Source organism: Panthera tigris, chromosome A1 (genome assembly GCF_018350195.1).
Source record: "Panthera tigris isolate Pti1 chromosome A1, P.tigris_Pti1_mat1.1, whole genome shotgun sequence".
NCBI lineage: Eukaryota > Metazoa > Chordata > Mammalia > Carnivora > Felidae > Panthera > Panthera tigris.
Genome location: NC_056660.1, coordinates 192,404,471 through 192,417,881, shown reverse-complemented (window position 1 = coordinate 192,417,881; position 13,411 = coordinate 192,404,471). Strand labels below are relative to the sequence as shown.

At 43.3% G+C, this 13,411-nt stretch overlaps 1 protein-coding gene across 4 annotated transcripts in view; it reads left to right on the top strand.

The window, feature by feature from the left end:
• GRIA1 (glutamate ionotropic receptor AMPA type subunit 1) overlaps positions 1-11,987 on the top strand; it is a 301,502-nt gene extending 289,515 nt beyond the window's left edge. For all 4 annotated transcript variants that reach the window (XM_042960060.1, XM_042960057.1, XM_015535468.2 and 1 more), the window contains 2 exons: positions 3,919-4,053; positions 11,699-11,987. In XM_042960060.1, coding sequence (XP_042815994.1) covers positions 3,919-4,053; positions 11,699-11,899 — 336 coding nt within the window. In that variant the 3' untranslated portion in view covers positions 11,900-11,987. The remainder of the gene's footprint in view (positions 1-3,918; positions 4,054-11,698) is intronic.
• The last annotated feature ends 1,424 nt before the right edge of the window (positions 11,988-13,411 follow it).

Sequence of the window (13,411 nt, the reverse complement as noted above, 5' to 3'; positions counted from 1 at the left end):
GTTCTGGAAAAGCACAAGTGAAAGCCTATTACAGCAGGAAGGCTACTAGGTAGGAAATGGGTTGGACTTCTCTCTCGACCCTGAAAGGCAAGTCAGGTCACACATTCAGCATGTGAAACAATTGAAGGCAGCCCCTAAAAGTCCAAATGTACAGACATCAGAAAATGTGTGGAATTCCTATGGAATGGAAAGAAGAGCAGGAGCTGGAGGCTTTGCTTTGTAGGAGTTCACACTCTTAACAGGAAGATAAGAAGCAGTTGGAGAAACCTGAAGTCTTGGTCCAGACTTAGCAGGCCTTGGATGATGGGCACCACCAGTCTCTATGGGAGGGAATGGTCCTATGGCCAAAGGCTTTGGCTTCTCCTTGGAACTTTCTACTTAAGCCATTAAAAAAAAGCTTCAAGTCCCTCCTGCTCAGGCCTGGCTCAAACCTCTTCATGAAGACTTAAGCCAGCCCCATATTCTTGGACGGGATGTTGGCTCAGAAACACAGAGGGAGTCTGGGACAGTCCCCCATTATGTGGGAAGAGCAAGAAAAAATGTGAAAATTAAAACCTCTCCTTTCCACATGAGGGAGGCGACAATTCAAGACAACAGGTTAAGGGGGATGGATGAAGGGTGGGGGTGCTCATCACCATGACAACAAGCCCAACAATTCTGAAAGATGGATTTTTTGGGGGTTTTCTTTTCACCTGTCATTCTTCTCAGTGCTGTCACTCTCTTCCCTCCCTCCTGGCAGAAGACAAGTTGTGACTTTTTCACTCCCACCAACAAGCTGCCTGGCTTTTGGGAGTACAGCTGCTATGGGATGGGAGGAGAATGGAGTCCCCCAGAAGGGTGCTCAAAAGACTTAGGTTCTAGCTTTTCTCTCTCCCTGGTCATATCTGGGAAGCTTGTAGCTTTCCCAGGAAACATGAACACAGCTGTTCGTACATAAGTCCATGAAGAAACACATCCTCTTGTATGGAGGAATCAGAGCTCTGGTCTGATTAAAAGTGGATTTTTAACCCTGCTCCTGGATATCCCATCATATTCCCAGAGTGAGTCAAAGAGAGTCATTAAAGGCAACTGAACAGAAGACCGCGGCCTCGGGCCTCCTTTGAAAGAACTAAAGTTGGTGTGATCAAAAAGCAAATGGTACACATAAGGGAGATCATAAAACCTTGCCTAAATGTAAACTCCCCAACTATGCGAGCTAAGAAAATAGCAACACCAGCCTTTCATTCCACACCCTATCAAATTATGCCAGATTAGACAGTCGTGCTACATCTATGTTTGCTTCCTAATACAGGTAGGGAAAGGTCCCGGGTGCCCCCTTGATTCCAGAAGTCTTTCCCTCACCCCCTGTGTTGGCATAAGAAGGGGATGAGTGGCACTGTCTGTCCTGCAAGAGGTGGAACTCCCCATACCTTGTGGCTACCCTCTCTGTTTGTATAGGATGTGTCCTCCAACACACATTGCAGTCTCTGTAGGCCAGAGACCTCCTTCAGAAGTGAAAGATGCTCTCCACCTCCAGACACAGTCAAGTGCTCAGCCACTGGATGTTTCTTCTTCTGCAATTACATACAATATGCCCTTTATCCCTACTTTCATATGAAGATCTCATCCTGCTTCCTTCCCAGGTATACCAGAAATAGACACCCCACCCTCTGTGGCCAAGGAGGTAGATGCCTTCTTAGGGTTTCTTGAAGAGAGTGACCAAAAAAAAACAAAAAAAAAAAGGATGCCCACTACTCCCTTATCCTTGAAGACAATCGTCAACCAAGGTGAACTTGAAAAGACCATGAGGAAGAAAACACAAAGTGTTGGTGACCAAGGAGGCAAGATGCACTTCAGCTATTGAAAGGCTGATTAGCATGTGAAGCCAACAGGACTTCTTTCTTTCCTCCCAGATTCCTGCGCACCACCTTCCCCCAGGCCTGTTCCTCATCCACTCCCTCTGAGCATCACTGTCAACCACTCTTTTTTAAGGTGTGAACTGATGACACATTAACATGCCTCCCCACCTTACCCCTAGCCCCGTCTATACAGAAAAGTTGGTTTGGTTTTTAAAAAAAAATTTTCCCCCCACACAGACGAGTTTTATAGGAACTTCTACTGACCATAAATCCTGGTCTCAGAAACAGGATTACAGACCTCCTGAATGACAAACAGGGAGACATTTTGAGTGTTCTGAAAAACCACACCAAGTGGGGATTTACTTGTCTAGCCAACTCTTGAACCAAGCATTTTGGGCATATCCCTTATCAGGCCATTATACCAGAGCAGGAGAAATTCTACCCCTTGGAAGAATCATTTCCACTGCTTCCAAAGCCAGACTATGCCTTGCCAAGTGTAACCCATATTCAAGAGCCATCTGCTTTAGCAATACAGGAAGCCACCAAAGGGGTGTGCTTTAGATAATCCTACAGCTCTGCTAGCTAGTGCTGCTTCTGGGGAGGGAAGGCATGCTCCTATTTGCCAGCTGCAGTCCCCAAGCTCAGCCCTGCTGAATCCTGTACAATGCACCAAGTGGAACTAGGGCAGAGCCCACTGACTTAGTCCATAGCAAACTCCTTTCCACACGTCCAGATCTTAATAGGCAGATGTCCAAGGAGTCCCTAGGGCAAGACAGTTCACCTTTTGTTTGGCTTGCCTCCATCCCCACCTGAAAAAGAATACATACAGAGACATAAAAGCTATATCCTATCCATTGTTACCAACTAACCAACCATGGTGTGTACCTGTGCCAGCTGAAGTGTGCATTTCATTTTAATTCAATGAGAAACTTGTTGTACATGAGCAAACAATATAAACGAAGATGTTAGAGCCACCATGACATCTAAGAATGAGTATTCTTTGAAGATTTAAAGACGTTCACTTGCCTGTGTCAAAATTTTGACTGAGCACTTTCCGCCTCTCTCTGAGCTATAACTCTCACCCTGACCACCAGTTTCCTCAGTCCGACAGTTTGAACCTGACTGGAGGTGACAGAATGCAGGGACAGTCTCACCAGACTGATGGCCTTTCTCAGGCCCCACAAAGTGAGCTCTGTCTACCCACTACTGGACATGGGTACTTATCCCCCAGCCCTGGGAATTAGTCTGTTCCATGACTTTGTTCATCCAGAACCAGTGTAAGATCTTTTACTGTAGGCACCAGAGATTTCTAAATTCAGCTACCTGAGTCTGCCTACGATGTCTTTTAGCAAGCACCTCCAACAGAAAAATGACACCAATTAAACATAATTACTGGGATTTAATAGAGCCATTTTTCTATCCAAGTGCCTTTTTACTATTCTAAGACCCCCCCCACCCCCACTGTTTTCTTTTTTCCCTAGATTGAGACTCAGATCAGTAAGTTAAAAGTACACATTGATTGGTCTTTATTATGTGTGCAATAACTCTCTTATTAAGTTGAAATTAAACGTACATCTAGGGAAAAGTTCACTTTAAATGCCAACTCAGAAAAACACTCAGAGACATAAACAATAAGCAAGGCCGATGCTTTGCACAACAGAGAGGTGGGGGACAGGAACTGAACTAGAAAGGGAGGCGCACATTCTCTGAAAGAATAGGGTAAGCTCAAGGATGCAGATTTTGGTAGAAGCTGCCTGAATTTCTTGTGGTGCTTCTTGCCCCAGAACAGGCATTGTGGAGGGAGGGAAACGTAATTATAAATTAAATATAATCAGGGATGCTTTGGGATATTGTCACACACACACACACACACACACACACACACACACACACACACACCTTTTTCCTAGGAATATTTAGCACTCTATCAATGAATAAAAAGCCTCTCCGACTATTTTGAATGTTAAAAAGGGTGATGGGGTTGAGTGTATGTGTGTAAAAATGCTGTTGCTTGGATGGTCTCTAGCCTTTTGGCTCACTTTACTCTTCCCCCTGCCCCCTTCCCTCCTCCCCTTCCTAGGACAAGACAAGTGCTCTGAGCCTCAGCAATGTGGCAGGCGTGTTCTACATCCTGATTGGAGGACTTGGACTAGCCATGCTGGTTGCCTTAATCGAGTTCTGCTACAAATCCCGTAGCGAATCCAAGCGGATGAAGGTGGCATCGTCTTCCCAGGCCTTTTTCCTACCCTGTTTTGTGATACAGCTGGGTTTCCTGGGAGTGTCTGTGCTAGAAAGGGTGGAGAGTGAAACAAGTTGAAGTTAGCTCTGGGCAGGGGCCCAGAAAGCTCCGATGGGAAAGGTGATGGGAAAGGAGACAGCTATGAGAAAGGAAGGGAGATGGGATGTGTCAGAGTCAACATAAGGCCTGGGAAACAACTGTACCAGCCAGAGATGGGGTGGTGAGATTAAAAGTTAGGAGTTTAAGTGGACAGTCAACACAATGTGAGGCAAGAGTGGTTGCTGCAAAAGTAGATTCTCTCTGAGTTTTCATTAACAGAAGTGTAGCTCTCAAAATACAGGAGAGGGTGTCTACCCTCTGTAAGATAGATAATCTTGCCATGCTTGGTGAGTTAGGTCTTTTCTTAGTTACTCTACTGTGAGATGGACTTTGGCAAAGAGAATCGTGCACAGAAGAGCAGCAGGTTAGCTAGATGACCCTATTTGCTGAAGGCAAATAGCCGGAAAAGAGAATTGTGGAGGATATGAGAGCTGTCTATAAAAACGTGAAGACTTTGCAGGTGGGAAAAAAAAATAGACGAGTTCTGTGGGGTCCCAAAGTGTATAATACGAACTAATAACTAAAAGCTATGGAGAACAGAGGTTAACACAGTGAGATCTAATGTTCTTTCAGAGCTACTGGGAAAGGAAATGGACTATCCCAATAAGTAGCAAGCCTCCCATCACTGGAGGTATACAAGTAGAGGCCGAGTAACTCTGGGGGAGGATATAGGTTCAAATACTCAAAGGGAGTTTGGATTAAATAACCTTCAAGACCCCTCACATTTCATGATTTAGCTTCAATAAGAAAATATTTATGCAAGTGTTAATTATGTAGGCAACACCATGAGCAAGATATCATAATGAGACAGAGGTTGGAGATACAATCTGTGACCTTCGACAACAAAAAATTGCACAGCAAAATTACTCAGTGAAGCAACTTATATATAGGAAGGCCTATAGGAATACAGAGGAGGCATAAATTAGAGAAGGCTTCCAGGAAGAGGCAAAAATTAAGAGGAAGGACAAGTGGGATTCAGACCAACAAAAGTGGAGGGAAATGCAGTCACTGAGCAATGTACCCTAGGCTGTTACGTTGGTTTGACCAGACTAAGAAGATTCATTGGTAGGATTTGTTCTCCTAGAATGTGCCCTGAGAAGCCTATATAACCTCAGTATATACCCACTGTTGAATCACGACCATAGCCTCTTGCCTAGCCACTCCCAGCCTTGGGGCAACAGCCCTACACATATCTCCAGGGTCGCTCTTGGAGAAGACATTGCTGGACATTTGCTTCCCCTGTTTGGAAACTCTGTATTCAGTTCTGTACACAGAGAGTGGGAGTTGGAGGAGGAGGGCCTTCTGTCCTGGCATTCAGACCTTCTGTCCTGGCATTCAGCATTTCCACATCATGGTTCCAGCCTACTTTCCCCTCCCAAGCAATCTGCTCTTACATACTCCATACTCTAGCCACCCACCTTGTGCTTCCCACCCATGTGCCTTAATGCAGGCTAATCTCTCTCCCCATCTTCTGCCCATAGGGCCCATTTAAAAGGCAATGTAACCAAGATACAATAACAAGGAACAATTAAGGGATGGTAGTATGATGGTATTTAGCCAGCGGACCTAGGAACACCTCATTCCTACCCTTAACCAGCTCACCCACACCAGGTCTTCTCAGAAAGGACAAAGCAGAGCAAAAGCATGGGCCTCAGACCTTAAACCCAGGGTAGACCTCCAAAGAGCTTGACAAGCACAATAAGGTCTCCTAGAACCTAAACAAAGATTTATTTGCCTATTCCACCCGAACATAAGCCCAAAAATTCTCCAAAGTGAGGAAAGCCCACTCTGGAGGCAGAGGAGAACAGAAAAAAAGCTAGGTGAACTACAACCTTTATAACACCCCAAAACCTTCCACGTGAGCTATGACCAAACCAAGGGTTCAAGATTGGCCTGCTACATATCGCAGGATCTCCTTCTCACTGGTCCCCGAGAGCATGGTGCAGTGTGGTGGCCTAAAGCACAGGCTCTAGAGACTGTCTGAGCATAAATTCTGCCTGCTCTATTTGCCAACTGTGTCATCTGGGACAAGCTCCAGTAGCTCTCTGATCCTCATTTTCTATAGAATGGGGCTAGTGGTAGGACATATCTCATAAAATTATTGTGAGCATTGTGTGATAAATGGACATAAAGGGATTGTCAAAATTCCTGGGTCATAATAAGCTCTCAATAAATAACAATACTCACACTGATAACTACTATTTATAATAATTATTTTTCCCATTAGTGATCAGCTACAGTCTTTTTAAGACTTTCCTTTTACTGCCCCTACTTACGTGTCCTAGGTTTTTTGAGCTATATAGATTGTGAGTTCTTTAAGTTAAGAAGTATGTCTAATTTCTCTTTGGACATTCCACACACATAGGATAATTATCAGTAAAATTACGTAGAATTGTCCCCAGAAGAGAAAAACTCTTGAAGGATGAAGTGATGCATGGGGGAGAGCTGCTATTTGGGTAAACAAATATGACCATCAAAACCACCCAGGCTAGAAGCACAAACATCATCATCCAAAGTGGTTCTGGCCCCATCTGTTTGTGTTCATAAAATCACATGAGAGCAGGCATCCATCAAGCAGGAACTGCTTGGACCTCTGACCCTTCCCATGGGATTACCATGTCCCAATAATCATGGTCAGTGCCAGGTAACGGTACCAGGGTGGTTAAAGACTGGGATCCTCTTAAAACTAGACAGTTGGCTTTCACCACTGAAATCACAACATTCAGGTTAAGACAAGAATCCTTAGAAGAAGCCACTGAGTCATGCCATAACTTGTTGGGGGACATTCGCACCCTTTCCTTTACAAAGATGTCAAATTTCTCAGAAGCCAACATCAGGATCTCTTAGACTCATTCATCAGGATCTTTCACCACAATATTTTATAATTAATTCCATTGTTCGGCACAACTTCTGCCCAACTCATCAAGGTTCCTAATAGATGTTTTAATCTTCCAACTGCAGAGAAGATACTTTTACTGTCTTTCTTAATCAACCCAGCCCTTCAGTTCTGAAGCCCCACCAACTTCTCTCTTATCCAAAGGAGAAAAGTAGAAGACTATCAACCTGCCTCTCAGATGAGTTCACAACTTGATAGTTTTCTTTATTATTCTGTACTTAGCCTTCCCCAGAGGCAGTTAGCTCTTTACAGACATGTTAACAGTGTCACAGGCCGTTGGTGAGAAACTTCCTTCCTGTTCCTTTCCTTGACCACTGTGTTTGGCCAACTTTTAAGATCTTGAGCCCCTAAACATAGTTGAGGGCCAACCCCCAATTTCTCAACCATGGTCAAAGAGCCTTTCCCCACTGTGCAAAGAAGAGATAAGAAGAAAAGGAAGGGGGTAGAAAAGGGAAGAACAAGAAAAGAAGGGAAGATGACATCTTTTTAGTAACTTCCATGTTCAAAGTACTTTATATACATTTCATTAACCCTGTAATGTGTTGTGCTTACAATTCTTCAGATGAAGAAATAGGGATTCAAAGAAGCTTAAGTAGTTTGTCCTAGTAAGGTCACACAAGCTAGGAGCTAGAAAAACAGGAATTAGACTTCCAATGGAGGAAAAGATCATTCTGAGTACCTACCATGTGTGTCCTCAAGTGGCAGCCACAGTACATAGACAAATAAGATGCAGCCCTATCCTTAGGTTTTCCTGAGGTAGTTGTTGAGGCCATCCATGATTAGTAATCTATTGCTTGTGTGTTGTCGAACCCCTTTCCTTTTTGATATGTCATAGGAACAAGACACACGATAGGTGTCACAGGACAGTGGGAAATCATCCTGGAGTCATTCCTTCCACAAAGACATACTGAGCACCACTGTATGCGGCATTGCTCGGCACTGGGGACATACTCAGGAACAAAATAGACATAGCTTCTGTTCTCAAGAAGCTACAAGTATGATGGGAAGACAGAAAGTAAATAGATACTTACATGTTCAGTGAGTGTTTGAAGAAAAATGTTGGACTGTCAAGTCCTGTTGAGGGAATGAGGGCTGGGACAGATCAGAGAGGTTCCCCTGAGAAACTGGTATCTAGCAGACTTGAAGTATGGAAGGAATTAACCAGGGGAAAGGCATTGCCTGCAAAGGATGTACATGTGTGAGACACCCAAAGATTAGAACTTATGCCCAGAAATAGGAAGAAGTCCACGCTCACCGGAGCATAAGAAGACTTCAGGAAGAAGAGAACACATGAGAGGTGGGGACTCAGAAAGGGACTTCTGACAACCACACCATTTGAGTAAGATTTAAGTGGTCATATAGTTGCAAAGATACATAACCTAAGACATGCTCCCGATTGAAGTCTCAGATCCCCTTTCCTCTGCCTGGAGAAACAGACCAAAACTGAGTCCTTCACTGACATTAAAGACAACCAGGGTCTGTATTATTGCCCATATTTCTCCCTGTGGAAAACAATTGTATGTGGCAATACTGACATGAACTGTATTTAAGACACAGCAGCTGAAGCTTTACATGTTTGCCTAGAATTATCAAGCAGCTGAGAGACTTGGTAACACAGGGGTGTGTCCTCCACAGCAGGCAGTCACTCTGGCTCTTAGCACACATGCTAGTAGGAGGTCATCACTGAGGTTTGAGCTTTTATTAGGATGTTCTAGGATGTGCAGAGTCTGGGAAGACTTTTCTTAGAAAAGCAAGTGGCTGGGGGTTTGGATGTAAACACTGTTAGAGAAGTGAGTCTCTCAAGAGTTAACCTGGGGGTGCTGGAGGTTGGACTTTTAACTCACACTTTTCTCCCTGGGTATCAGCTTCAAAAACAACTGTAAGGATGAACTTTAAGAATGGCTGGTATGTCAAGGATGGACGAGGGAGAACTTCATTTCCTAGAGGCAAGGGGAAGAAGGACATCAGCTTATGATAGCCTAGCTACAGAGGGTACAATTAGAAGGTCATCCACTTTGACACTAGGTGACAGATAATTACAACCTTAAGTCAGTTGGTCCGAAGTCCTCACTTTCTCTATAAAGTGAAGGATATAAACTAGATGTGTGTATTTCAACCTTGCTTGCATATTAGAATCACCTGAGGAGTTTTTAATAGCCCAGATGTCCAGGCCATGCATCACACCTAGTAAGTCAACATCTTTGAGGGTATATCTGAGGCATCAGTGCTTTTCCCCCGAAAACTCCCCAGATAACTCCATTGTGCAGTCAAATTTGAGAACTAATGATCTAGTCATTTGTAGTATTGCTTTCCACTCCAAAGTTTTGACTCCATTCATCTGTTCTCCTGAGATCCCATAAGTGTCTTAGAAAAGAAGCCGGTAAGCAGGTAGCACTCACTGTCAATAGGATTATGGAGTTATTGACCTTGGAGAAGCCCTTAACTTCCAAGAAAACCATTTCTGAATGGTGTGAACATGGAGGGTTTTAGCTACATGCCTAGCTAAGTTATCTCAGACTTTGGTAGGCACCAATATTTACTATGCCACCAATCTTCTCCTTTAAGATAAATTCATCAAGTATCACCAACTTCAATAGAATATTATGGGAATATGTGAGACTTTTTTAGAAACAAAGCCCAGGATTATCTGTGTGAACTTTAAACTTTATTTTTTAATTAAAGGGATGTGGTAGAGAAAAATCATAAAAGATAAACATCCCAAGTTAATCCATAGAATGTTTCCTCATTCCCATACACACAAATAAGCATAAGTGAGAATAAGTAACCATTAATTCCTTGGGTTTTCTTTTCACATTTCCCCCATAGAGCATCACAGTAATTTTTATTTGACCTTCACTTAGAAGAATGCAATCCAGGGCACATTTCCTCTTGAGTGGAGGACAATCAAGGAAGAATATAAATAAATCAAGTCCGGAGGCTTGAGGAGGAGGCAGAACCAGTGTGGGTAGAGCATCCTTTGGGGCAAATCTGTCTGAATCAGGGATTTTAAAAAGAAATAACTCTTAAAAAAAAACACTGTCAGAATTGCTAGTAATAATACTTCCAGCATAGTATAGTACAAAGAATAAAAATTAGGTCAAACTGCTGTTTATGTCTATCTGGCCACCAGAGAGTGACTGACTTCTCTGATCACTAGGATCATGGAAATATGCAGAGAAGAAAATTCATAAACTTGTTGAGAAGGGTTCTAGGTGGTTGGATTTTGTTTTTGTTTTTTTTAGACAAATTTAAGGATATCTATTCAGCATCTAACTACATGCTGGGCACTATGGGAGACAGCTATAGACTGGGGGAAAAATGAACCCTGCCCTCCTCCAGACAGCTCTCTTAAAGAAGAGAAAACCCATATACCTGAAGCAGAACCATTACAAAAGCATGTGTAATGTAGGAGTACTAGGCTGAAGGGGGCAAACACTTGATGGTACAGTCTCGGATGGCTTCAAGAAGGAGGTGAGAACAGAATTGAAGGATTGGTACAATTGGTCTCAGACACCTCTCAACTCATAGACAATTCTCCTATATATGATTCCCAAGAAATCAACCCCCACCTCAAAAATTCTATGAGTATCTCTTAATAGGAAATTAAAAGTGACAAGAAGAGAGACAGGTTTGGATTTCATGTCATGAAGCTTCTTTCTCCAAAGGAACTCAGAACAGAACCCTTCTTCTTATCTAATAAGATATGGTTCTAATTCCAGGTTGTGGTCTTGAACATTCTACCTCACTCATCTGACCCTTAAGGGATCACTGGAGTCCTTTTCATATCTAGAAGTCTAATATTTTGGAAATCACAAGCTTAATAGCAATGAACTGATGTGTCAGTCTAGAAGTCAGGTTATATGTGCTGTTGGGAAGCAGCTGACCTTCAGATAATGATCTTTGGAATGCATTCTCATTTTCTTTAGCACATGCTTCTTTCCAATTACATTTTTACTATTATTCAAACAAGTCCTATATTCCCATAACACATATTACTAGAGGCAGGAAAGAATTTTTCCTAAATCAAATCAGAGGTGGTTTTAAATTTTAACTCAGCAGTAACATACTTCTTTTTTTTTTTAACATTTCAAATCATTTTTCACGCAGTAGCACCATTCTTGCTAACAAAAGTCTGCAGGTGCATAGATCATCACATTTTACAAACATGGAGATTTTAAAGGTCTAGAGAGGTAAGGAGATATGCACAAGGTCATACAACTAGTTGATGTCAGAACCAGAACTAAAATCCCAAGTTTTCCAAACCCCTTTCTAGAGCTTTTCCACTTGATCATGTTGCTACATTTATTATCATTAATACTACCATGGAATACTTCCATCTTCAGAAATCACAGAATATAAGAACTTTTAGAAAGGATCTTAGTGACCACCCAGTCTAACACACCTCATTACACAGAGAGAACAGGAGGTCCAGAGATGAGATCAGACTTGTCCAGAGCCACACAGCTGTTTTGTGAGTTCATGGGAAGCCAAGGTTAGCATTCCAGATAAGGAAAGGGGTTGGGTGAGGAGGAAAAGTGGAGTGAGATTTTAAGTCCAGCTTTGACTCATTCTCCTTACCAGTCACTGCCAAGGGCCTGGGGAAGAACCCCCGGTCCTCCTGAAAAGGGTTTCTGTTTGATCCCACAGCAATCCATCAATGAAGCCATACGGACATCGACACTCCCGCGAAACAGTGGGGCAGGAACCAGCGGTGGCGGCAGTGGAGAAAACGGCCGGGTGGTCAGCCATGACTTCCCCAAGTCCATGCAGTCGATTCCCTGCATGAGCCACAGTTCAGGGATGCCCTTGGGAGCCACAGGATTGTAACTGGAGCAGATGGAGACCCCTTGGGGAGCAAGCTCAAGCTCCCCCAATTCCATACCAAGCCCTTCAGTGCCAAAAACAGTAAAATTGAAACGCAACCGCCACCAACCACCATGACCACAAGGATCAGATGATTCACCAGATTTTCCTGAAGAATTGAAAAATCATTTTGCCGTCCCTTTTCCTTTTTTGATGTTCTTTCACCCTTTTCCGTTTGCTAAGTGAGGATGATAAATAACACTGCACCGCAATAAGGGGAGAATAACCCTGTTGAACAGAGCCTGTGTCTCTGAAAATGGAGTCATAGGAACATTAATGAGGAAACTGTACTGTTTTCTTTTAATTCATTTGTTAATGTGTCTTTGTGCAAGATTTTCTTTCTTACTAATATCCATGGTTTGAAGGTTCTGTTAGGCCCCTTCCTCCTCCTGGCTTCTTATTCCCAACTCCCTACCCATGTCTCTTCAGTTTTCAGATTGGAGATTAAAGATTCGCTCCACTTTACAAGCAAGCAAAAGGAAAGAGGCAACCTTCAAACTAATTCGCTATGGGAGCTCTCTAAGTTACCCTCCATTTCTCGACCCCAAGACATGGATGAGGATGGATGTTGTTGGAGAAGTGGACTGCCTTCCCCAGGAAGGGCACCTCCTAGACACTGATGTAGCTGAGAACATGTGCAAAAAGCAATTCAGACCAAGGGTGGTGGAGAGGACAAAGGCAGGTGTGCAGTCAGAGGAGGACTCACAAAGTTATTGCTGGAGTCTCAGAGAGAGCTTCCTTTAACGCATAACAGCCATCCCATAGACCTTAGGTGGTTTCTTCACAGAGTCAACCTCAGCACCGAGCAGTATGTCTTTCTGCTATGCTCAAGCCCAAAGGCACTCTGGTGGCTGAATTGGCCTCCTGAACCAAGTACAGCCTTGGGAATAACTGACAGCCTGGGAGATATTGCCCATGATTGTCACTTTTCATTTGCTTGACATCTGAGCAGGAACCCCACTGTGGAGTAGACTCTCTTTGGAGCCTCTGATATGGGGGAAAATGCTATGCAAACTGAATGCAAAAAAAAAAAAAAAAAGGATGGAAGAATTTTGGAAGAGGAAGCATCATTGAAGCCCACAAGCAACAGAACCTTCCATGGTGTGTGCTGTCCTAGGATTAAGAGACCAAGTCAGCTTAGAGTTTTGCTGACCTGGAGAACTTGGATTTTTATGTCCATATAAAAATGTTGTTTTAGCATGTGGCCACTTTAGAAAGTAAAATACCCAAGGCTGAATTACTTTAAGGAAAACAAGGAGATGAATTAAGTTGATAATGACATTGGGGACCTTAAGATCACTGACCCCAACTTCTAACCCAAGAAGGCTGACCTTCCCCCTGGCTGAGACAGAATGAGGATGTATTATTCCAATGACCAGACTCAGTATGCCCATGATTGTGACTATAAAGCTGAACTAAAGCAAGTTTAGAGAAGTGACAGGGTACATAGAGAGAGGCTCAGGCTGACTGCAACTT